At 41.6% G+C, this 23,201-nt stretch overlaps 1 protein-coding gene across 4 annotated transcripts in view; it reads right to left on the bottom strand.

Moving 5' to 3' along the window:
* Window positions 1-23,201, bottom strand: part of APP (amyloid beta precursor protein) — a 307,189-nt gene that overhangs the window by 51,059 nt on the left and 232,929 nt on the right. For 2 of the 4 annotated variants that reach the window (XM_077294003.1, XM_077293999.1), the window contains exons 6-8: window positions 20,756-20,958; window positions 12,973-13,140; window positions 2,183-2,316 (exon numbers count right to left, since the gene is read on the bottom strand). In XM_077294003.1, coding sequence (XP_077150118.1) covers window positions 2,183-2,316; window positions 12,973-13,140; window positions 20,756-20,958 — 505 coding nt within the window. The remainder of the gene's footprint in view (window positions 1-2,182; window positions 2,317-12,972; window positions 13,141-20,755; window positions 20,959-23,201) is intronic. The other 2 variants (XM_077294001.1, XM_077294002.1) reach the window with 1 other exon arrangement.

Below are 23,201 nucleotides of genomic sequence, written 5' to 3'. Positions count from 1 at the left end.
GGTTATTTATTAGAGCAAATGATTTATAAATAGGTCAAAATATTTATCTGCAGTTTGCACTGCCATATTCTGCAATAATGTGGATATGTGGGAAGAATACAAAGCAGGGGAGAGGTGAGGGCCATACTGTCCATTCTGCCGGTAGAAAGGTACTGCACCTACCTAGAGAGAATGGAAGAGGAGGGTTTTTTTTTAAAGAAACTATTTAGATTTAAATGCATATTATACCAGTGCAAACTGTAATGCCTGCAGTATTACATCACTAAATTTGATGGCAGCAGGCACTAAGGTTACATTTGGTATAGTAAGATATATACTAAGCGCTGAAGGTCTTCCTATGTCCAAACTGCCAGACATGCAACTCTACTGACCCAAAAGCAAAAAAAAAAGTTGGCTCCAATATGCACAAAACCACACATGAGCCACAGAAGTTTTGGGATTCTGACCGATCGAGAAATTAAACAAAACTGCAGCTTTTGAGCCTAAGGATCAGCGGTATGTTTGGAAAGGGAAGAATGAAGAATCCGCTGAAAAGAACAACCTGCTTACAGTGAAGTATAGAGGTGGCTTGGTGATGCCTGCAGTAAAGCATGATGGGCACTCGGTAATACCAACAGTGAAGTATGACGGGCGCTTGGTGATACCTACAGTGAAGCATAAATGGCGCTTCGTGACGCCTACAATGAAACATAACGGTGGTTCGGTGATGCCAACAGTAAAGCATTGTGGTGGCTCAGTGATGCATACAATGAAGTATAATGCCTACACTGAAGAATGAAGGTGGCTTGGTGATGCCTACACTGAAGTAAGGTGGTGGATCGGCCATTTCTAAAGTGAAGCAAGCTGGTGGCTTAGTGATGCCTACAGTAAGTGATTCCTACAGTGAAGCAAGAGGCGACAGTGAAGCAAGGCGATGGCTCTGTGATATCTACAGTGAAGCATGGCAGTGACAATTTCTACAGTGAACTATGGCAGTGACTTAGTCATTTCCACACTGAAGCATGGGAGTGGCTCAATGATTTCTGCAGTAAAGCATTGCGGTGGCTCAGTGATGCCTACAGTGAAGTATGGTGGTGGCTTGCTGATGCGGATAGTGAAGCATGATGGTGGCTCAGTGCGGTCTACAATGTAGCATGGCTGTGGCTCGAAGTCCACAAATAATTGGTTTCAGAAAATGTCCTGTTAGATTCTGCAGTGCTTGTCACAGACACATGACTTGAAACCAATAGAAAAACTTTTATGGGATTTGAAGAAGGCAGTTGCAGTATGAAAACCAAAGAATACTAATGAAATGAAGTGATTAACCATGAAGAAGAGGCTAATATTCCTCAGGATCGCTGTCAGAGCTGGTGTCTCACTGTGCATCATATTTACAGTAGGCTCTATTACGTAATAAAGAGAAGGTAATAACTCTGAGCCTGTAGAAGTCAGTAAAAGCTGCATTTTTTTGGTTACTTTGGAGAAACCAATTGTTATATTAGTTATTTTCAATTATTTCCATTGTTCTTGTTTGATTTGTTTATTGCAATCAGCAGGAAGTCTGTACATTTTGAAAATAAAACTAATTTGCAATGGGGGTTAAAGGGAATCTGTCAGTAGGATCCTCCTTCCTAAGCCGCCTATATGGGCATGCAGATTACAGGAAGCTCAATAAAATGATTCCTTGATATCTGCGATCTGATATTTTATTCCAGAGAAATCCACATTTCTCTTAATATATGAATGATCTGTTAAGATCTATGGGCCGGACATAGATCTCCGGAGAATCTGCCTCCAGAGCATATTTTAACTGAAAGGGGATGTTACCGGTGTGAGACATTTAATGAATGACAGTCTGCTCTCCTGATCTACATGTCTCAAACTGGTAATGCCTCCTGTCATTTATAATAAGCTCTGGAGGCAGATTCTCAGGGAGATCTATGTCCGGCCCATAGATCTTAACAGCTCATTTACATATTAAGAAGAATGTGGATTTCTCTGGAATAAAATATCAGATCGCAGATATCAAGGTGTCATTTTATTCAGCTTTCTATGACCTGCATGCCCATATACATGACTTAGGAGGGTTGACCCTACTGACAGATTCCCTTTAAATAATTTTAATTGTGACTTTATCTTCCTATATAAATACAACAGAGCGACGGACAGACATATACTACGGCAGCACTGCCTAACAAATTACCTCAGACATTCTCTCCCGGTGTTTGCCCTCAAGACGCTCTTTGGCTTTCTGGAATCGATCATGCTCATTTTCATCATTAGGATTTTCTAGGTATTTGTCAACGGCATCGGGGGTGCTGGCGGCAGTGGTGGGAACTAGGCATTTAGACAAGATTAAAAAGTCAGTAGAAATACGCAAGAACATAACATAGAATGATGACATTCAGCATTCGCAAACAGGGTTAGAAGGTTTGCTGAAGCGGCTAATGAAACTTCCATCAGAAGAGGGTTAATAAAGAAACACTTAAAATTAGGGAAGATGCGTTATACAGGACCACGACATATCATACTACTAAATATATTAAAAAGCATTCCCACTACCACAAAAATAAAAAGATATCCTTTATCTGGAGTCAATCTCTCGGGATCTTGTATTGTTCTTTAACTTTTGGCCCATTACTTAAATAGTGACATCATTACTCCCACAGATGACATCACTGATGTGCACAACAGCAAAGCTCAGAAAAATTAAACGGGCACTCTCCTTTTAGAAAATTTTTTCCTGCTGGCTCAGTTTATTGTTAAAAAAACCAAAAACCCAGGGCATTATTTTCCCTTCCAGGGTACAGCGTTTATCTCTGGGGCTGCTCCTGTGATGTCACGTTAACAGCGCTGCAGCCAATCACTGAGTTAAGCGTCTCTGTCACTGTAGATGGTACAATCACAATCCGCCGAGCTCGGTGATTTCCTGCAGCGCTGATCACAGGACATCGCTACTGCAAAAGAGACCGGGGCATTGACAGAGACCGCGCTAAAACGGAGGAGGGTAAGTAAATTGAGATTTGTTTTTGACATTGAACCAAGCGGGCAACTCCTTTAAGGATATTTGTTGTTAAGGTGTCTAAGGTGTAAGATGCGTAGATTTGAAGCCTGTATCTTTTCTTTTTTTATCACATCTATATTATTAAATGAATGTATTTGTGGATAAAAAAAAATTGGGTGTAATTAAAAATATTGCACCCTTTTGTCTTCTATAGTCTCATCATCACATTGCCTATTGCTGGCTGTAGAATGGAGAATCTGCCAGTGAGCGCATTCTGCAATCTCTATGTCAACAACATATTCTAAGGCACAATACACAGAATAAAGTCATACACGTCCCCTCTATATATACACATGTATATAACTGCACTTATAAAAAGGCCATTGATCTCATAGGATTTAAGCATTTGTGACGCTCGAGGCTCCTGGGCTCTGGAGAAAAATCTGCTGCAAGGGTCCCCCGATAATCATGTGGTATTTATAGTACTGGTAGCCTCGAATGGGATGGAGGGCAACAATTAGCCTCCTTGCCTTCAGGGCTTGGTTACAAATGCTACTTATAAACCTTTAATAGTTAAAAGGGGTCGTCCACATTTGGAGACTTTTCTTTTTCCTTACTTTTGTTTGGGGATAAGAATTATTTTTGCAATTGGGTCGGTCAATGAGATCGTGCTGACGAGAGAGTTTGCAGATCTTATCTGTCTTTTTCAGAGCTCCTCTCGGCTGATTTATGGCCACAGAGCACATCAAAGTTGAATATGCAAGGAGATAAAAAGCCTGTAAAATCCAAATGGTGTCAAATTGTCTTTTCAAAGTATCTGCTCCACACCCTGGACACTGTGCTGATAGACACAGCTACCCTTTTTGCCACAGCTCGCATTGATGTGCCATCCTGGATGAGCTGCACTACCTGAGCAATTTATGTGGGTTGTAGACACTGCCTCATGCTATTATACAGTACCTTCTAGGGTTGAGTGATGCCAAAATGCAAAAACAACCCTTGCAGAGCCACTCCTTCATAGGGGTTGTCTTACTAATTTCTACCTGTTGTCTGTTACATTTGCATAACAGGAGAAATGGTGTTTCATAACTGGACAGGCTGATTTCACAGAAGTGTGATTGACTTGGGGCTACATTGTGTAATTTATTTCAGTTCTTAAATACAAAAAGTGAAACTTTTATATAGAGTCATTACAAACACAGTGATCTATTTCAAGTGTTTATTTCTGTAAATTCTGATGATTATGGCTTACAGCCAATGAAAACCCAAAAGTCATTTTCTCAGTAAATTAGAATAATTAACAAAAAAGACCTGCAAAGGTTTACAACGCGTTTAAAAAGGTCCATAAATGTTTCAGTAGGCTCCACAGTCATGGGGAAGACTACTGACTTGACAGATGTCCAGAAAGCAGTCATTGACACTCCACAAGGAGGGTAAGCCATAAAAGGTCATTGATAAAGTAGCTCGCTGTTCACAGAGTGCTGAATCCAAGCATAACATTAATGGAAAGTTGAGTGGAAGGAAAAGGTGTGGTAGAAAAAGGTGCACAAGCCATCGGGATAACCGCAGCCTTGAAAGGATTGTTAAGAAAAGGTCATTCCAAAATTTGGGGGAGATTCACAAGGAGTGGACTGCTGCTGGAGTCATTGCTTCAAGAGCCAAGGCACACAGACGTATCCAGAACATGGGCTACAAGTGTCGCATTTGTTGTGTCAAGCCACTCATGACCAATAGACAACGCCAGAAGTGTTGTACCTGGGCCAAGGAGAAAAAGAACTGGACTGTTGCTCAGTGGTCCAAGGTGTTGTTTTCAGATGAAAGTAAATTTTGCATTTCATCTGAAGAGTGGAGAGGCCACAATCCAAGCTGCTGGAGGTCTAGTGTGAAGTATCCACAATCAGTGATGGTTTGGGGAGCCATGTCATCTGCTGGTGTAGGTCCACTGTGTTTTATCAAGATCAAAGTCAGCGCAGCCATCTACCAGGAAATTATAGAGCGCTTCATTGCTTCCCTCTGCCGACAAACTTATTGGAAATGGAAATTTCATTCTCCAGCAGGACTTAGCACCTGTCCACACTGCCAAAAGTACCAATACCTGGTGTAAAAACAACAGTATGACTGTGCTTGATTGGCAGCAAACTCGCCTGACCTTAACCCCATAGAGAATCTATGGCGTATTGTCAAGAGGAAGATGAGAGACACCAGACCCAACAATGCAGACGACCTGAAGGCTGCTATCAAAGCAACCTGGGCTTCCATAACACCTCAGCAGTGCTACAGACTGATCGCCTCCATGTCACGGCGCATTGATGCAGTAATTGATGCTAAAGGAGCCCCGACCAAGTACTTAGTGCATTTACTGAACATACATTTCAGTAGGCCAACATTTCGAATTTTAAAATCATTTTTCCAAGCTGGTGTTATAAAGTATTCTAATTTACTGAGGCTTAATTTTGGGTTTTCATTGGCTGTAAGCCATAATCATCAACATTAACAGAAATAAACACTTGAAATAGATCACTCTGTTTGTAATGACTCTATATAATATATGAGTTTCACTTATTGTACTGAAGAACTGAAATAAATTAACTTTTTGATGATATTCTAATTTTGTGAGAAGCAGCTGTATTTACACACGCATACATATATTCATTTTTTTCCCAAAAGGCTTAACCATAAGCTTAAAAAATAGTATACAGTATATATAATTAAACGGATTGTTCACTACAATGATATTGATGAACTATCCTTTCGGATAAGTCCTCAATATCAGGTCGATAGGGATCCAGCACCTGGCAAATCCCCCACCGATCAGCTGTTCTGGCAGTAGATAGAGCATTCATTTATATCACCGCAATAGATAACCCCTTTAATAAGCCAGCCATAGATGAGAATTGTTATTAATAAATGAAAAGAACATTATTAATATTGTCGAAACTGGCATTTTCTAGGGGATTTATCTGTTTGTTTTTTTTTGTTCTGTATAAGACCTGTCGGTAAATCTGAGCTAATATCTCATACAGGATGGCATCCTTTCCATTTTTTTTGTTAACAGCACCACCAGTAGCTGTGTATGGTAATACTACCCACAAACAAAATTGGAGCTGGAAGATCCTTTTTCTTTGTTTTTGTTTTATTGCTCTAATCGCACAACCTCCTTAACACCGGCCATTCAAGGAGACAAATATTCAATGAAAAATGTGCAGAGATTAGACACCGGAAATGCTGCTGTCCCTTTAATCACGTCCCATAGGAGTAGGACAGCAGCATCGGAGGTGTCTGGAAGCCCATCGTCTCCACACAATGACCTGGTATGGCCCGGTAGAGAATCAGAGCATTTGTACAATCCTATTGTTTACCTTGTAAGGAACAGTACGGGATGCATTATGTCAGATTAGATGTATACTGTCTGTGTGTCTATTGATGTATTATGTATTATGTGAAGTCATCGCAACTGGAGGAAATAATTGGTAAAACTGGGAGTTGTGTTCTTGTTCCGGAACACTGCGGGTCAACAGAAAGGAAAACATCAAATCCCTTATGTAATACTTTGATTATGTCTTGAGTTTCCTTCTGACTGCTGTTGTGAGTCTTTTTCTTTTTGATGCTCATGTTGTTGTCAAAACATTCAGCAACATCCGATGTCGACAGCTAATGAATGTCCTGCCGGAGCCGCAACCGCAAGTACAATTATCTACACTCCATCCGCTCCAGGTACCGTATGTAAGAAGTAAGCTGGCAGCTCCTGTATACAACTCCCAGTATACATCACGAGTAAAGTGGATTTCTCTTTATTGTACTCCTATCCTGGAACAGTCTATAAGTTAACCCCTCGGAGACAATCATTTTTCGGGTTTTTTTCCGTTTTTGCCTTCCAGGAGCCATATTTTTTATTTTTTCATCCACATAGCCGTATGAGGGCTTGTTTATTGCAGGACAATTTCTAGTTTTGAATGACACCATTCATTTTACCATGTAATTTAAATTGAAAACAAAAAACGAAAAACAAAAACAGCAATTCTGCTGTGGTTTTCGAGTTTTGTTTTTACAATGTTCATTAGACAGTAAAAATTATTTGGTAACTTTATTAGACAGGTCACTATAGTTATAGGGATAACAAATGTATAACTTTTTTTTTGCTGTTCTGGTTTAAAAAAAAAACAAACACTAGCAGCAAAAATAAAATGGCAATATTTAGGACAGCCATATATATATTTTTTATTTTTCGATTAATAAAACTGCACAAGGTTTTTTTTTATGTTTTTTACAGAGCGAACTGTAGTCCTAAGCGGTAGCATTTTGGGGTTTCGGGCAGCAGGTATCAGCTATCAGGTTCCCTTTATATCATCTTGGACAGTTTTATAATGGAAAAAGGCACAAAACGGTGAAATCGCCTATTTCAAGATTTTTTGTTTTTCTATTGTAACAAAAAAAGATATAAGACATTTGTTTTTTTCAGCAATCTCATCCTCTAACTATATGTACGTAGTTTGATGCATTTCTTCAGAGCTCTCCAAGGCCTGAAATCATTACTGCTCAATACATTACAAAAGTTAATGTCCCAGCTGGAAGTCACACGAAGCCTCAGGCAAACCAGACTTTAAAAAAAATATATAAAAGGCAAGAAAACTAACATAATAATAACAATATTTACTTTTCTTGACGAGACATCTGTAAGTACACTCGCCCACATTTCTACAGGAACACAATGTTGGAGAAATGTTTTGTTCCACCTCTAGGTTACTGCTGTGTCACAGCTGACAGCGATAACCACAGACAGGCTGCATTTATCAGTCACGGATTCGACTCAATCATTTTTAAGAAATATATATATCATTTAGACTTTTTTTTAATAAGACAAATTGTGAAATTTATCAGATATGGATCTCTAAAAATTATTCAATTGTCATTGTACTTTCAGACAATTTGATCTCAACTGATAATGTGATAAATACACTTCATGTATAAAACCTTTGGTATCAAACTGTCATGGGCGAGTCAGATGTGACAGACAATCATCCTGGTTCCGGGCTGTAGAAGGTCTTTGTGTTTAGCTCAATCACCTTCTTGATTTGTGCATCTCTGTTATGGAGCGATATCCTTATCCCTCTAGGACCCAATAGTTTCCTCTACCTTCTGCTGCTAATCACACACCTGTGCTGAAGGTTTAAAAACATTTAATTGCTGCAGCATGGTGTGGGTGTTCGCTAATACTTGCCTCAGTATAGCAGTCAGTGTCTTTCCAGAGAACCCTTTGAGGATTACTGGAGTGACATTTCGGTTTCAAGCTGTGTTTCCCCCCAACCATCTGCCGTCTCTGTCTTTAGTTTTAGTGGGGACTGGCTAGTGCACACCCCGTCCTCTCCCTATGTAGGGCAGAGGTATCAAACTGCATTCCATGAGGGCCGCCAACAGGTCATGTTTTCTGGATTTCCTTAGCATTCCACAAGGTGCTGGAATCATTCTGTGCAGGTGATTAAATTATCACCTGTGCAATACAAGGAAATCCTGAAAACATGACCTGTTGGCGGCCCTCGAGGAATGCAGTTTGACACCTCTGATGTAGGGCATATCGCTAGGGTCTGACAGGGATTAGGTGCCTGCTCAGCGATAGGTGCAGAAACTATATAGGGACGTTTAGGGCAGACAAGGGAATTTTAGATCTGCCTAGGATGTATCCACTCCACTCTTCCCTAGTGTTTGGGCTCCCCCTTCCCTCTTCCCGTTGTTGTGCACTTACTTATACTTCACCCAGCATGACACAAACCCTCCAAAATCATTATAAGGGCTGACCAGTGTCTTCTAACTTGCGGTTTGCTGTGTATTGTCAACTGGAATCCAGTAGAAGACGTTCGGATGGATTACAGCAAATGGGGGCATGTCCTCGCCTCTGTAGAGGAAGTGGAGGCATGTCCTCGTCTCTAGAGGAAGTGGAGGCATGTCTTTGTATATCTAGAGTAATGTTTCCCAAACTCCAGTCCTTACAGCCCCAAGAGGTCATGTTTTGACGATATCCTTAGTATTGAACAGTTTCTGATGTCTTGATGATTATTCCATCTCTTGTGTAATACTGAGGAAATCCTGAAAACATGATCTATTGGGGGCCACGAGGACTGGAGTTTGAGAAAAACTGCTCTAGAGAAAGTGGCAGCATGTCCTCGTCTCTCTACAGGAAGTGGGGGCATGTCCTCGTCTCTCTAAAGGAATTGGGGGCATGTCCTCATCTCTCTACAGGAAGTGGAGCATGGCCTCGTCTCTCTACAGGAAATGGAGCAAGGCCTCGTCTCTCTACAGGAGGTGGGGGCATGTCCTTGTCTCTCTACAGGAAGCAGGAGCATGTCCTAATCTCTCCACAGCAGGGGTGAGGAATCTTTTTTTCTGCTAAGGGCAATTTGGATATTTATATCATCCTTCAGGGCCATACAAATTGCAATCTAAATCGACTCACAAAGTACGTCTTGACGTTAGCACTGATGTTAGGACATAGTTATTCATTGCATGCGTCTCAGCATTCAGTAGTGAACACTGCATACATGTGTTCACAGAGCAAGAAAAAAATTAATGGGCCGGCAGCCATCAAAATACAACTGCCAGCCCAAGTACTGCCATCCCCCGGAATATGCCTGGGGGCTGGATAAAAGGTCATTGAGGGCCGTAAACGGCCTATAAATCTGAGGTTCCCCAACCTTGCTCTACAGGAAGTGGAGGCATGTCCTCATTTCTCTAAAGGAAGTGAGGGCTTGTCCTCGTCTCTCCATAAAACGTGGAGGGATGTCCTTGTCCCTCTACAGGAAGTGGGGGCATATTCTTGACCATGTATAGGGAGTTGGGGTATGTCCTTGTCCGTCTACAGGAAGTGGGATCATTCCATTGTCTCTCTACAGTTCGTGGAGGCATGTCCTTGTTTCTCTACTGGAAGTCGGGTGGTATCCTTGTCTCTCAACAGGAAGTGGGGGAGTGTAGCTTTCTCTACAGGAAGTGGGGGCATATCCTTTTCTATGTACAGGAAGTGGGTCAGTCTTTCTGCTCCTGCTCTTCTGTCTGTCACACTGCATACAGAGATGTGGGCTTCACTTTCAGGGCAAGCAAGCCATTGGATATTGGCAGGTGAAGCAATGGCATTCCAGGATCAATAGTAGGATCAAGAGATGGATAGGAGTTTAACTGTTACCACAGTATTGCCTCTGTAGCATATAGTATCGTTCTACTGTAAAAGTGGTATTCCATAATTTTTTCAATTTATAACCTTGAGAGGAAGACCTCTGCATGACCTCAGTACCATATATAAAATAACCGGTTGATGCAGCGTACAAACATCTGCTATGACAATCTATATCTAGAACATAGTGGACTGCAAATTGAGGGGAAAGAAAAAAAGAGAGACATGCAATGTTATTGAGGAATGATACATTCTCATCACGCTCCTCATTTCACATAATCTGCACCTTTCTTTGAATGATGTCTGAATGTAAAATTTATGTTGCCCGATTTCAGAAAGCCTGTATTAAAAGGTTAAACTCATGCATGCTTAAGTACTGCAATATAGAGTCTAATGATAGATGCTTACCATTCATTACTGAAAAAATGAATCTCGGCAGAATGAACATTATAATGCAGGTTAATATTCTGTTCTGAAAATGTTAAAACACATCTCTATCATCTCTCGCCTCAATCTGTCTCGCATCTGCCATGACTATTGCTCACTCAGCCTCTCTCTGTGGTTACTGCAGCCCTTAGTCCTCTTATTCACACCTTTTCCATGATCTCTTACGAGTGTCCCTCACACTCAATTTACCACGTTCCTTCACTCTCCATCTACTGCTCACCCCCTAGTTGTTTGGTTTCCATTCTATCTATGGCTCATCCGTTCACCTCTCCGACTAACACTCACTAGCTCGCTACCAATCATACTCTCCCCAACACTCTCCCTTGCACCACTTTTTCATCTGCCTCATACTCTCCCTCTGCGCCCTTGCTCTCTCCTCCACATACAGATATTCACTCTTTCCTTTCCTAGAATTTTGTTAAGGATCTCAATTTCTAATGATCGTCTCGAAACACGTCAAGTCACATCAAAATCGCAGGGAGGCTGCATATACTGTGGCATGATCTTTTCCAGAGAGAATACTGCAAAAATCATGTTTTTTTCTTCAATGCTAACCATCTTCTACCAGTCATCTTGGGGTATTAAGAGCCAATAAGGAAACATCCTTATCACTCAATAGGTCACTGTCAAACGCTCTCCTTTTCCTCCATTTACTGCTTTTCATCTACCGCTGACTATCCCTCTGTATATGTCACTCACCTTTGCTCCCCATCCACCATTTTACCTTGCTCCTTACCCATCACTTTCATCCACTAGGGCCCCATACACATTAGATCAAGGAAAGGAGGGACCAGCCGGCCATGCTAATGAAAGTGAAATTTAATTCTACTAAAATGTAAAAAAAAATAAAAAAATCAAATCCACATTCTGGAAAACAGATTTTAAAAAAAAATTCAGTCTACAGCCGCCATCTTGCTAGTAGGTAGAAAACCAGCAAAACGTTAAAAAGAAAAAAATACATACCTCATTGCTCTTCTGTCCAACTGCCCCCGTTCCACCATCACGCCTCATATCTCAGGCATGGAGTTCACTCTAGGCTGAGGCTTCAGCTTGCAAGCAGGCCCTAAAGTTCACGGCACATGCTCCAGGGTCTACTGCAAGTCACTGCCTTGAGTAAAAACGGAGCTAGGAATTCTGGCAACTGGCCGCTCACCCCTCTGGCCACCTCTGCTGCTCCTTGCCAGCTGTCTGGTCATCCACCACACCACATCTCCAGCCCAGTGTTTACTTGTGTTACATCTCTGCCAAGATATTAACTCTAGACCAGGGTTTCTGGCTAGGTAAGTAGGCCCAGGAAGTTCACTTTGCATGCTAATGGCCAAAAGCCCCGCTCAGAGATGTAGCGCAACGGAGGTGTGGAGGACCAGACATCGGGCAAGGAGCCGGAGGAGTAGACAGAGAGCTGAGAATGAGTCTTTTTTTCCGTTTACATCTTATCTTTATTATGCTACGGGCTATGACAGGACCTCACAGCATAACAGGGAACATTCAATCCACGGAGAATAACTTCAAGCAAATCAAATTTTTAGGGAAAACCAGTGCGCTTTGGCGAATTCTCCTGCTTCCTATGTCATCACGTCGACAGATCAGTTCCTTCTCTTCTGCTCTGTCGACGGGGTGCCACTGCTGATTGACAGCCGGCTCTCCGAATTTACCTGCTCGCATAAGTAAAGTCTGACAACATGAAAGTTTTTATACAATCATCTCTTAATATTTATCTTAGACCGATATAAAAGACAGACGAACGATTTAGTCGGATATGCACAGAGAGAATTTTAAATGGTATCTTAGCAAAGTGCAAGCGTGTGGTTGGGACATAAATGATTAATGTCCGCTAAACCAAGGGAAAAATGTAAGTATATGTGACAGCCCCAGAAAATGATGAGCTTTTCCTAATCCATATTCTATTATTCTTACAAAACTGTTTCCAAGAGAACAGAAGCAACCCGGCTTCATCTGCTTAAAATATGAAGTTCATCTTTTGCATTCATCACCTTAATTAACTTACAAAGTGCATCCTCATAAATTTCCAGACACAAACTCTTCCACGGGAACAATAATTATCTGGTGAGAGATAAACTACTAAAAAATGTTTATGAAAAAAAAAAAAAAAAGTCCCAAAGGCAGAAGAAGTGTTAGTGCCTCGGAGTGCACAGCGGATGTGTTAGTCAAACACACACAACACAGATCTGCCATTATTCATGCTTCCACTCAATGGCGTTAATAAGGGAAAATAAAACAAAACATAAGGAGAAAGAAGCGGTTAACATCAGGAACTGGAAAAGGTTAGTTACGGGCCCATTGTGGACAAACAGAATGCGGTTGGTTACAGGGAGCAGAGCCTGTGGTGGTAGGTTGCCACAAGTTGGAGAGGTCCACTTACTGACGTTGCCACAGACTGCCATGCAGTATTCCTCCGAATCAAAGTTGTTCCGGTTCCCTCCACATCCGCCATAAATGAACTGTACGCAGTTCCTTTCAGTGACATCATAGAACCAGCGGGTGATCATTGCTCGACAAGGACCAGTCTCAGCTTGCTCAGAGCATACCTCTATTTATAAGATTTGGAGGAACTAGGTTTAGTATACGTACAAATATATAAATATATCTGCAGAATGATTTGTTTAATGCAGCTGGTACAAATCATGAACCAGCTAAACATCTCAATCTTTCTGGTAGTATCAATGATGAGTTCCACCAGGATATCTGGATACCTTTCTGCTGCCAACCCATGGACCTTAGGACCAAACTATGTAGACAGAAAAACTCTAGAAAGTAATTTGTGCAATACAAAACGCTAAAAGATATAACTTTGTTTTTGAATGTCACATTTGGTCAAAACATTTGCAGAAAAAAATGAGACTAAAGAGGGATCATCCAATACTATGTATGTAAACTTTAGGCTGCCTGCATACTTTATACTAGATGTCTGCACTGGCAGTTTAGTCCTAAGGAGCACTTAGCATGATGAATTTCTACCATTTCGTTTCTCCATTCCACAGATTTCCACAGCCATGTACAATTTTAAATGTTTCGCTTAATGCACTGTAATTGGTTTTAACTACAAGTTTCACCTTTTTTTCTTTTGCAGCTTGCATGTTCTACATTACACTGCAAGCTGCTCAATTCTGTTCAGTGTCAATCGCAATCTTCCTGTTCTCAGCCACCGAACCTTACTCTCCTCTCCTAAATGTAAATTTAAGCTCAAATCTGACTTTACTTAATTGATGGTTTTTGATTCGATTTAGGCTTGAATTACCTTTTAATAAACGAGAGGAGTGAGAGGTGCTTCATACTGACCTGAGAAAAGCATCGAGCAGCTTGTAGTGTATTAAAATTAAGAAATCTGCAGGAGAATCAAAAATAACTCAGCCTAGAATCATTTTCGGCCTCTGGCCATTTTTTATTGTTGGCAGGGCCGGATTATAGAGAGAGTAAAAAGGTACATTTCTACTAACAATAGGAATTAAATGTGTATGCTTGTGTCAATGCAGAAGATCCATGGAGAAGGAAGATGCAAGGAGCTCATCTAGGAAGAATTGCATATAATAAAACCTTTTATTACGTGGAAGCCCAGATCCTGAGCTTTAAATGTTAAAGGGGTTGTCCCATAAACAATATTTATCAACTATCCACGACACATATATTATTACTGGGGGTTAGGCTGTTAAGACTCCACCGATTCCGAGAGCGAGGGTGACCAATTCCCCTGTGTGAATTGTGTGCTAGTGAGCATGTGCGGCCACCACTCCTATAGACAGTGAATAGAGCAGTGGCTGCACATACTCACTACGGCTCCATTTACACAGGGGGATTTTGAGACCCTTCTTCTCGTGAAGGGTGGGAGTCAGACTCCAAGTAATCATATATTTATCACCTATCCTGTGGATAAGTGACTTATGTGCTTTATGGGCCAAGCTTTCCAGCCTTATGTACTTAGTCCTGGTAAATCTATCTATATAATCGTCTAAGGGGCACTTCCGTCTGTCTGTCTATCTTTCTGTCTGTCTGTCACGGAAATCTCGCGTCGCTGATTGGTCGCGGCCGTGAATTGGCCCCTCCCTACTCCCCTGCAGTCAGTGCCCACATAGCATTAAAAGGACTGCCTTACACGGTGGCATAACGCGGTATAAGGCAGTCCGTTAACGCTGCCATTAACTCTCTGTGTGACCAACATTTTACTATTGATGCTGCCTATGCAGCATCAATAGTAAAAACATATAATGTTAAAAATAATAAAACAAATAAAAAAATCATTATATACTCACCCTCCGACGGCCCCTGGATCCAGACCAGGCCTTTCCCGCTCCTCGCGCGCCGCTCCGGTCACCAGAATGCATTGCGGTAATGACCGGAGATGACGTAGTGGTCTCGCGAGACTGCTACATCATCACGTGTTATTGCCGCTTGGGACCGGAGCGGCGCGCGAGGAGCGGGAAAGGCTTGGGCTGGATCCGGGGGCCATCGGAGGGTGAGTATATAACTAGTTTTTATTTTAATTATTTTTTTTTTTCACAAGGATATGGTGCCCACATTGCTATATACTGCGTGGGCTGTGTTATATACTACGTGGGCAGTGTTAAATACTACGTGGGCTGTGTTATATACTACATCGGCTGTGCAATATACTACGTGGGCTGTGTAATATACTACGTGGGCTGTGTAATATACTACGTGGGCTGTGTAATATACTACGTGGGCTGGGCAATATACTACGTGGGCTGTGCTATATACTGCGTGGGCTGGGCAATATACTACGTGGGCTGTGCTATATACTGCGTGGGCTGGGCAATATACTACGTGGGCTGTGCTATATACTGCGTGGGCTGTGCTATATACTACGTGGTTGTGCAATATACTACGTGGGCTGTGTAATATACTACGTGGGCTGTGCTATATACTACGTGGGCTGTGCTATATACTACGTGGGCTGTGTAATATACTACGTGGGCTGTGCTATATACTACGTGGGCTGTGCAATATACTACGTGGGCTGTGCTATATACTACGTGGGCTGTGCTATATACTACGTGGGCTGTGCTATATACTACGTGGGCTGTGTAATATACTACGTGGGCTGTGCTATATACTACGTGGGCTGTGCTATATACTACGTGGGCTGTGTAATATACTACGTGGGCTGTGCTATATACTACGTGGGCTGTGCTATATACTACGTGGGATGTGCTATATACTACGTGGCTGTACAATATACTACGTGGCTGTGCAACATACTACTGGTCGCGCCTGGTCAGCCGAATTCTGTGTATTCATTGTATTATTCTAAAATCTTCATAAATAAACTACATACATATTCTATGTAATCGGGTCGCCATCTAGTAGAGACAATTGTCCCACAATTGTCTCTTGACGAAATGGAAACCGGTGACTGCAAGACAATGGATTTAATATGCACAACAGTGTCCTCGGATCCATCAGTTTTCTGTGCACTATAAAGATTTGCACGCAGCTGTGTAACAGCACTGGCGATTAACGTCACGTATCAAGCCCACAAAAGATAATTTGCTTTATAGGGGGAAGATGGCAGCGCATTACTACAATGCACTAAAAAGAGCGATTTATATTTGCAATTATCCTAACAAACTGCTTGCTATGAAATCCTCCTTAAAAAAAAAAAGCTCTCCCAGTACTCTAAGAATAAGCGATATTCTTTTTTTCTGAGCCTTTTAGCAGCAAAGGACAAACCGATGGCCCAATAATTTGGCCCTTTCTGTTTAGGAGATCATTGAGATGGCTACAGTGGGGGAGCAGCCCGGTGACCGCTGCAAGTGTTGCGACTGTCAAACAGCTGCGGGGACTCGAACATATTAATCAAGCACGCTGAAGACACTCTGTTAGCACACGAGCATGTTCAGATAACACCTAATCCGAGCACGTTCGCTCATGACGAGACAGCAGCACATGTCAGGATAGAGACCCTGATTCCAGCAATGTGTCACTTAGTTTACTAGGTAGAGCAGTTGTGACACAATCAGTGTTTTCTCTGCTGTAAATTTATCAGAGCTCAAATGCTGAGCTGTGTATAACCCTGCCCACAACACTGATTGGCTGCTTTCTGTGTACACTATAGTGACAGCTGCTAATCAGTGCTGGGAGTGTGGTTAGACTAGGAGGCACGAGACACTTAGTCCTGTAGTGATAATCTCCTGCTGATAAAACACTGATTGTTTGAAACAGCAAACCACAACCTAGTGACATCCTAGAATCAGGCTCTCTGTTTCCAACATCATGCTGTTCTCAGAGTACAAAGCAAAAACCTGCTGACAGATTCCCTTTAATCTTATTCCCAGTGAAAGAGGATACTATAAATTACCAGCTATGGTCACATTGGCATCATTGGCTTCCATTTTTTATCATTATATTTCATCAAGGTCTGTTCATGATCCACTAGATTCTTTGTTTTTAATTCCTATCAATTTTTAGTTTTAAAGGGAACCTGTCACCTGAAATTGGTGGGTCCTTTTTTGGGTCATACGGGCGGTGTTTTCGGGTCTTTTATTAACCCCTTTTTTTCCCGCTGGTCGCGAAATTGACTTGACGTTGATTCGCTTTCCTCCCTAGTTAACGCGTGCGCAAAGCAATCTTGCCTTGCGCACGCGCAGTATGCTTTGCCCAACTGCGGGCAAAGCCGAAATCCATTAGTGCGCATGCGCCGCAGCACTATGTCCTGGAACACAGCAAAATACTTCCGGCACATGCGCACTAATGGTTTTCGGCTTTGCCTGCAGTTGGGCAAAGCATACTGCGCGTGCTCAAGACAAGATTGCTTTGCGCACGCGTTAACTAGGGAGGAAAGCGAATCAACGTCAAGTCAATTTCGTGACCAGCGTGCGGCCAGCGGGAAAAAAAGGGGTTAATAAAAGACCCGAAAACACCGCCCATATGACCCAAAAAAGGACCCGCAAAATTCAGGTGACAGGTTCCCTTTAACGGATTGAAAACAGTCCCCAAAAAAGCTGCTTTAGGGTATGTGCACACGTCAGGATTTCTTGCAGAAATTTTCCTGACAAAAACTGGACATTTCTGCCAGAAATCCGCATGTTTTTTTTTTGCATTTTTGACTCGTTTTTTTTGCGTTTTGTCCCAATGCATAGAATAGCGGGAAAAACGCAGAAAATCCGCGAAATTAATGAACATGCTGCTTTTTTTACCGTGATGCGTTTTTTCACGGAAAAAAACGCATCATGCGCACAAAAATTGCAGAATGCATTCTAAATGATAGGATGCATATGTATGCGTTTTTAATGAGTTTTTATAGCGTTTTTATCACGAAAAAACGCGAAAAAACCTGAACGTGTGCACATACCCTCAAAGGAAATGGGACATATTTAAGGCATTCTTTATTTACATTAATTACATGTTCTTCAAGTAAAAAAAAAAAAAATTGCAATAGGATTCCACTAAAAATTTTGCACCGCTTGCTTTCCATAGTCTTTATAATGCATCGCCCATTGCTGCAAAATAAGTTCACAAAGAATGCTTCGGTGAGCTCATGCCGACGGGGAGATTGTAACTCTTATCTGTCTTTCTTTCAGCACCTCTCGGCTGATTTATGACCAGATGAAAGTTGAGCTGATCTTTGTTGTGATCAGAAAGAGGAGTTGAGATGAAAACAGATAAAAAAAAAAGTTACAAACTCTCGCTCAACTATTCTATGTCTTTTTTTTAGGTAGGTAAAGAAACTTTGAAAAATGATTGCACAGTTAGTATGGCTTGTATTTTCAAAGTAAACACATCAGCCCCAAGTGGTCCAAAATATCTACGGTATTTAATGGAATATGAACTTTCCTTAGAATCATAAGACAGCCCAAAAAATGTGTTTCAATTTGTTTAAAAAACAAAACAAAACTAGGGGACATTTGCAATAAGACTTTTGACCGTTTCTTGCATTACATTGCCTTAAAATGAAGAATTTCCCCATATCTTGCACATACGTAGATAATAAAGGATAAGAAGAAAATAAATTATATTTTACCATGTAAGGCTCATAAATCAGGAGTGATAAATCTCCATACAAAAAGGTAAATGCAACAATAATTCACATTCAGTTTCATGACATAACCATCAAATCGGAAGAAATGCGTTAGCAGAAGCATTCACGCGGCAGTAATAATATAATCTAGCGATAAATAAACGTGTTATAAAAATAAAACTATAAAATAAAAATAAAATATCAGTCAAACTTTAATTGTTCATAAAACTAACGTAAAATATGATGTTTGTTATAAACCGAAAGCATAAAAAAGCGCAATACCGAGGACGAGATGTTTTTTTCATCCAGGATCATGATGTTTTGTTATTGCTCCCTGGACATAACTTCTTATAAGAGTTTTAATAACGCTCACTATTATACAGGTATGAAGGAAAAGTGCTCCATTTATTACATCATTGCAGTCACATAGTTTTAGAGTTATTCTCGTGCTTACAGTCCAGCAGCTAAGGAGGACGGCAATGCATACCTTATGATTAAAGAGCACCTGTTACTTGCTCATAAAATTTGAGTTAAAAAAACTTCTTGGAAAACTTTCTAAGCGCCCCTGATTCTGTCGCTTTTTTCCGTTTTGCACCGCGTCATTCTATTGCAGAGATATTCACATTTGTTTTTTTCTGGAGCGCACTATGTGAAATTTCTGCTTGCAATGCAACTTGGCATTTCTTCACAGTCTTCTCTGTGGACCTGAACTTTTATATCCCCTCTCAGATGCTGCCCCTCACAGCTCAGCAAAGTGTAAGGCTGCCAAGCTTCTAGATTAGCTGCTGACCTGTGATTGGCAGAATCTGGGAAGGGGCGAAAACGAATGCCCCCCAGAGAAGACTGGAGAAAAGTCCACTTGCTCTGCTAGCAGAGATTTCACATAGTGCGCTCCAAAAGAAACAAATGTGTAACTCTCTGAAACTGAGTGAAGCTTGTTTTTACAAGCACTAATCAAGCGATACTCGCCTATGAAGTACACTAATAGTTCAGAACAGTGGCATGGCTAGGTCACTGGCCCGAAAGGTGCATCCTCTGAAGCTGCAAGCAAAGGCAGATTTGTCAATGCACATGGCAGGAGCATGGGGTCACTGAAGCTCCCGAGCAGCGCTTACAAGCTCTATAGTTAAGAGTTTGCAAGTGAGCATTCCTAGGAAACCGGACACTGCTGCGGTCTATAACCTAGGCATTAGGCAGTAAGCTATAGCATTGAAAATGTGAAAGATACAGTAAAAATCCATGAACTCAGCAATTGCTGGTTCAGAAAAACATATGAGGCATAGGCCTAACCATACCATTGTGCTAGACTATCATAAGATATCAGCTTTATAGCTGGTCAGATAATTGGACTAGGCAGAGGGCAGGTGATGACTTAAATGGAAGCTGCTCTCCTAAGTAATATTAGGGGCCGCGGTAAGGAACATTTGTCCCAAGACAACGAAAGCTGGTGCCCCTGCTGTACATGCATGTTCATGTTGGTGGACTAGGCCTGCCCATTGTGGTATCCAATAACTGGCCCAGTAAACGCCGTCATTCATTTTGTTTTATAGCATTAACATGTTCATCCCCCCTTTTTTTTCCCAGCTTCGCTGCTCCATTGATCCCTTCTGGTCCTTCAACAATGATGTCACACCAATCACTGGCCTCAGTGATCACATGACTAACAGATGTGACATCATCACTACAGGACTGGCGCGGTTATCAAAATGGAGGTGCTGGAGTGGAGCGGGATTAATCAAGTAAGTAATGGTTTGTATATTACTTTATAACAAATCCTGCTTCTGGGAAACTTTTTCAATATCCTCGAGAATCCCTTTAATTTTCAGTAGTTAACCATGTCCGATAAGTGGGCACCTAAGTACGATGGATTATCAGAATTTCACTTTTAAAAAAAATAAATAAAAATACTGTGTTCTTCTAAAGTATTTGTCCTTAAATACTGTATGACCCAAAATGAGATGAATAAGGACCTTATTAAGGTCAAAACATGGTCCACGTAGGGACAAGCTGCCAGTCTCTTGACCTGAACTTAACCTCAAAAGCATATAAGAGGCTATTGACTTCGGTGAGGTCCGGACATCGCGTCCAGTCAACAGACTGCATTTCAAAGACATCTAAATTTGGGCCTAAGAACTATTAAAAAAAAAAAGTTAGACATGAATAGTGTAATTACCTCTGACAACTTCTTCTACGGATTCTGTAGTTGTAGTAGTGGTTGTTGCGATGCTAGTAGTCCTCTCCGTGGCTTCCTCAAAGGGTTCTTCAGGTTCTTCCTCCATATCTTCTCCATCATCTTCATCGTCATCAACCTCTTCTTCCTCAACTTCTACAACCTCTTCCTCCTCTTCCTGACGTCCTGGAAGGGCTTTGTCATCACTGAAAAATAGTTTACAAACTTTCACTTTGAATCTTGGAGAGCTAACAGATTCAACAGGCAAAAAAATCCAAATATTTTCAATCTACTACCCTTTGGTGAAGATCCGTGAGGTCACTGCCTTACACCGATACAGAACACTCTGCTTGTGCTGCAACCAGTATTTTACACATTTGATTGACAGGAGAGGTTTGCATTGTCATGCAATGGCATTATTGGTTATTATCCCTGTTATACCCCAAGTATAAGACATTTTGGGATTTTTTTTATCCAAAAGTAAGTGTGCACATCTTCAGCTTCAACATGTTATACAATGGTACACAAAGAAACCTCCAGTTGGAAGACTCAACAATCTCCTTTTCGAGGAGTTAACTTTCAGCAAAAGTAACTTGGGAAATTACTCCCATATTATTAAGCAAAAATTAGAGGGCATTGCCGCTAATATTATGAGAAACCAACAAGTCAACCTTACCGTAAGTAGGTACACACATGGTAAAGAAGAGATGGGGCAGTGCCTACTGCTCCCAAGACTACCAGCCATGAAAAGCTATTAAGGCCATGAATAGCAAAAAGTGCGCTAGTGATTTTCTACAAAGTGAGTCTGAAGGACAAGGCTCAGGCATTCGTAGGATCTTGTGGCTGCTAATATTTATGCGGCATCTTCAAGATATTCAAATTTTCATGCTCTATGTCGTCACCAAATCCCCTTCCTAGAAGGTCACATATGAGAAGATTATCACACCTCAACAAGATTAACAGTGGAGCTCTGGGAGGAGGCAAACAGATTATAGAAAGAAGACATAAAGGTTTTACATCCATACAACTGAACATGCTAGTCTTAAAGGGCTTTTTCTAGTGAATATCTTCTAGAAAACATCAAGGAGACATTAAACTGTATTTTGGTATCCACCATTTGTCCACCAAGCAATGGGAATGGGATCTCGCTCTTCTTGGGATTGACAGTAAGTCATTGAGAAAAATCCAGCTTGCCATTAAGAGTTTCTGGTCAATATCGGAAGTCCTCATATTATATTACATAGCTAGGGGATCGTTTTAAGTGGGAACCTACCAGCTGATGCATAATGCTCGATCAACAAGGCAGCATGTATCAGACAGTGGCTACATGATTCCAGCCGTACATGTTTAACTCTGAAATGCTTTGGAGAAAAACATAGTTTAATGAGGACAGGGCCATGCTAGAGACTAGATGAACAGGTAGCTTCTCTCCACCCGCTGCTCTGGAGTGACACGTTTCTCCATACATGAGTGTATAAAGAGAGGCCTATCACTCCAGGGCAGCGGGCGGAACAAGCCGCTGAGGACTCGCCTGTCTGACTAGTCTCAAGAGCGGCTCGGTCTCCATCAGCTTCTCCCTGCCCGCTGCCCTAGAGTGACGGGCCTCTGATTATACATGAATGCATAGAGAGACTTGTTACTTCAAGGCAGAGGGCAGGAAGAAGCCACCCGTCTGTGTGACTAAGCTCCGGCACGACTTGGTCCCCGGCGGCTATTAGACTATGTTTTTCTCGGAAACATCACAGCGTTCCAGAGACAAACACAGATGGCTGAAATCGTGGCACCACTGTCTAAAACATGCTGCTCGTGGATTGGGGTACATGCATCACCCGTCAGGCTCCCTCTATGGCACATTTAGACAGGCGGCCATAACAAGTGAGATCAATGATCTCACAAATAGATCGGCACCCTTTTACATGGGCCAGTGCAAATTGTATGGGGACAAATAATTGTTAATACTATTATTCAGTCCCCGTATTGTCAGCAGGAGATCCACTGAAAGTGATCAGCCGTTGAAAAAGCATTTGTTCATTCGTTGGTTTATAGCTGCCATGCTTGCTTCAGAAAAGAACAAATGTTCCTTCAAAAACTATCTCTTCGGATTCTCAGCCTGTGTAAAGGTGCAATATTTAAAATATCGAAATGTTGTAGATCATCACTAGTGATGAGCAAGTGTACTCGACGCTCGGGTGATCTCCGAGTATTTGTTAGTGTTCAGAGATTTAGTTTTCATCGCCCCAGCTGAATGATTTACAGCTACTAGCCAGGCTGAGTACATGTGGGGGTTGCCTGGTTGCTAGGGAATCCCCACATGTAATCAAAGCTGGCCAACAGATGTAAATCATTCAGCTGCCGCGATGAAAACTAAATCTCCGAGCACTAAAAAATACTCTGGAGACCACCCGAGCGTGCTCGGGAAAACCCGAGCAACAAGTACACTCGCTCATCA

The sequence above is a fragment of the Ranitomeya variabilis genome, chromosome 3 (genome assembly GCF_051348905.1).
Source record: "Ranitomeya variabilis isolate aRanVar5 chromosome 3, aRanVar5.hap1, whole genome shotgun sequence".
NCBI classification, from domain to species: Eukaryota; Metazoa; Chordata; class Amphibia; order Anura; family Dendrobatidae; genus Ranitomeya; species Ranitomeya variabilis.
The sequence above is the reverse complement of the archived record's forward strand: the minus strand, read 5'-3'. Positions and strand labels throughout refer to the sequence as shown.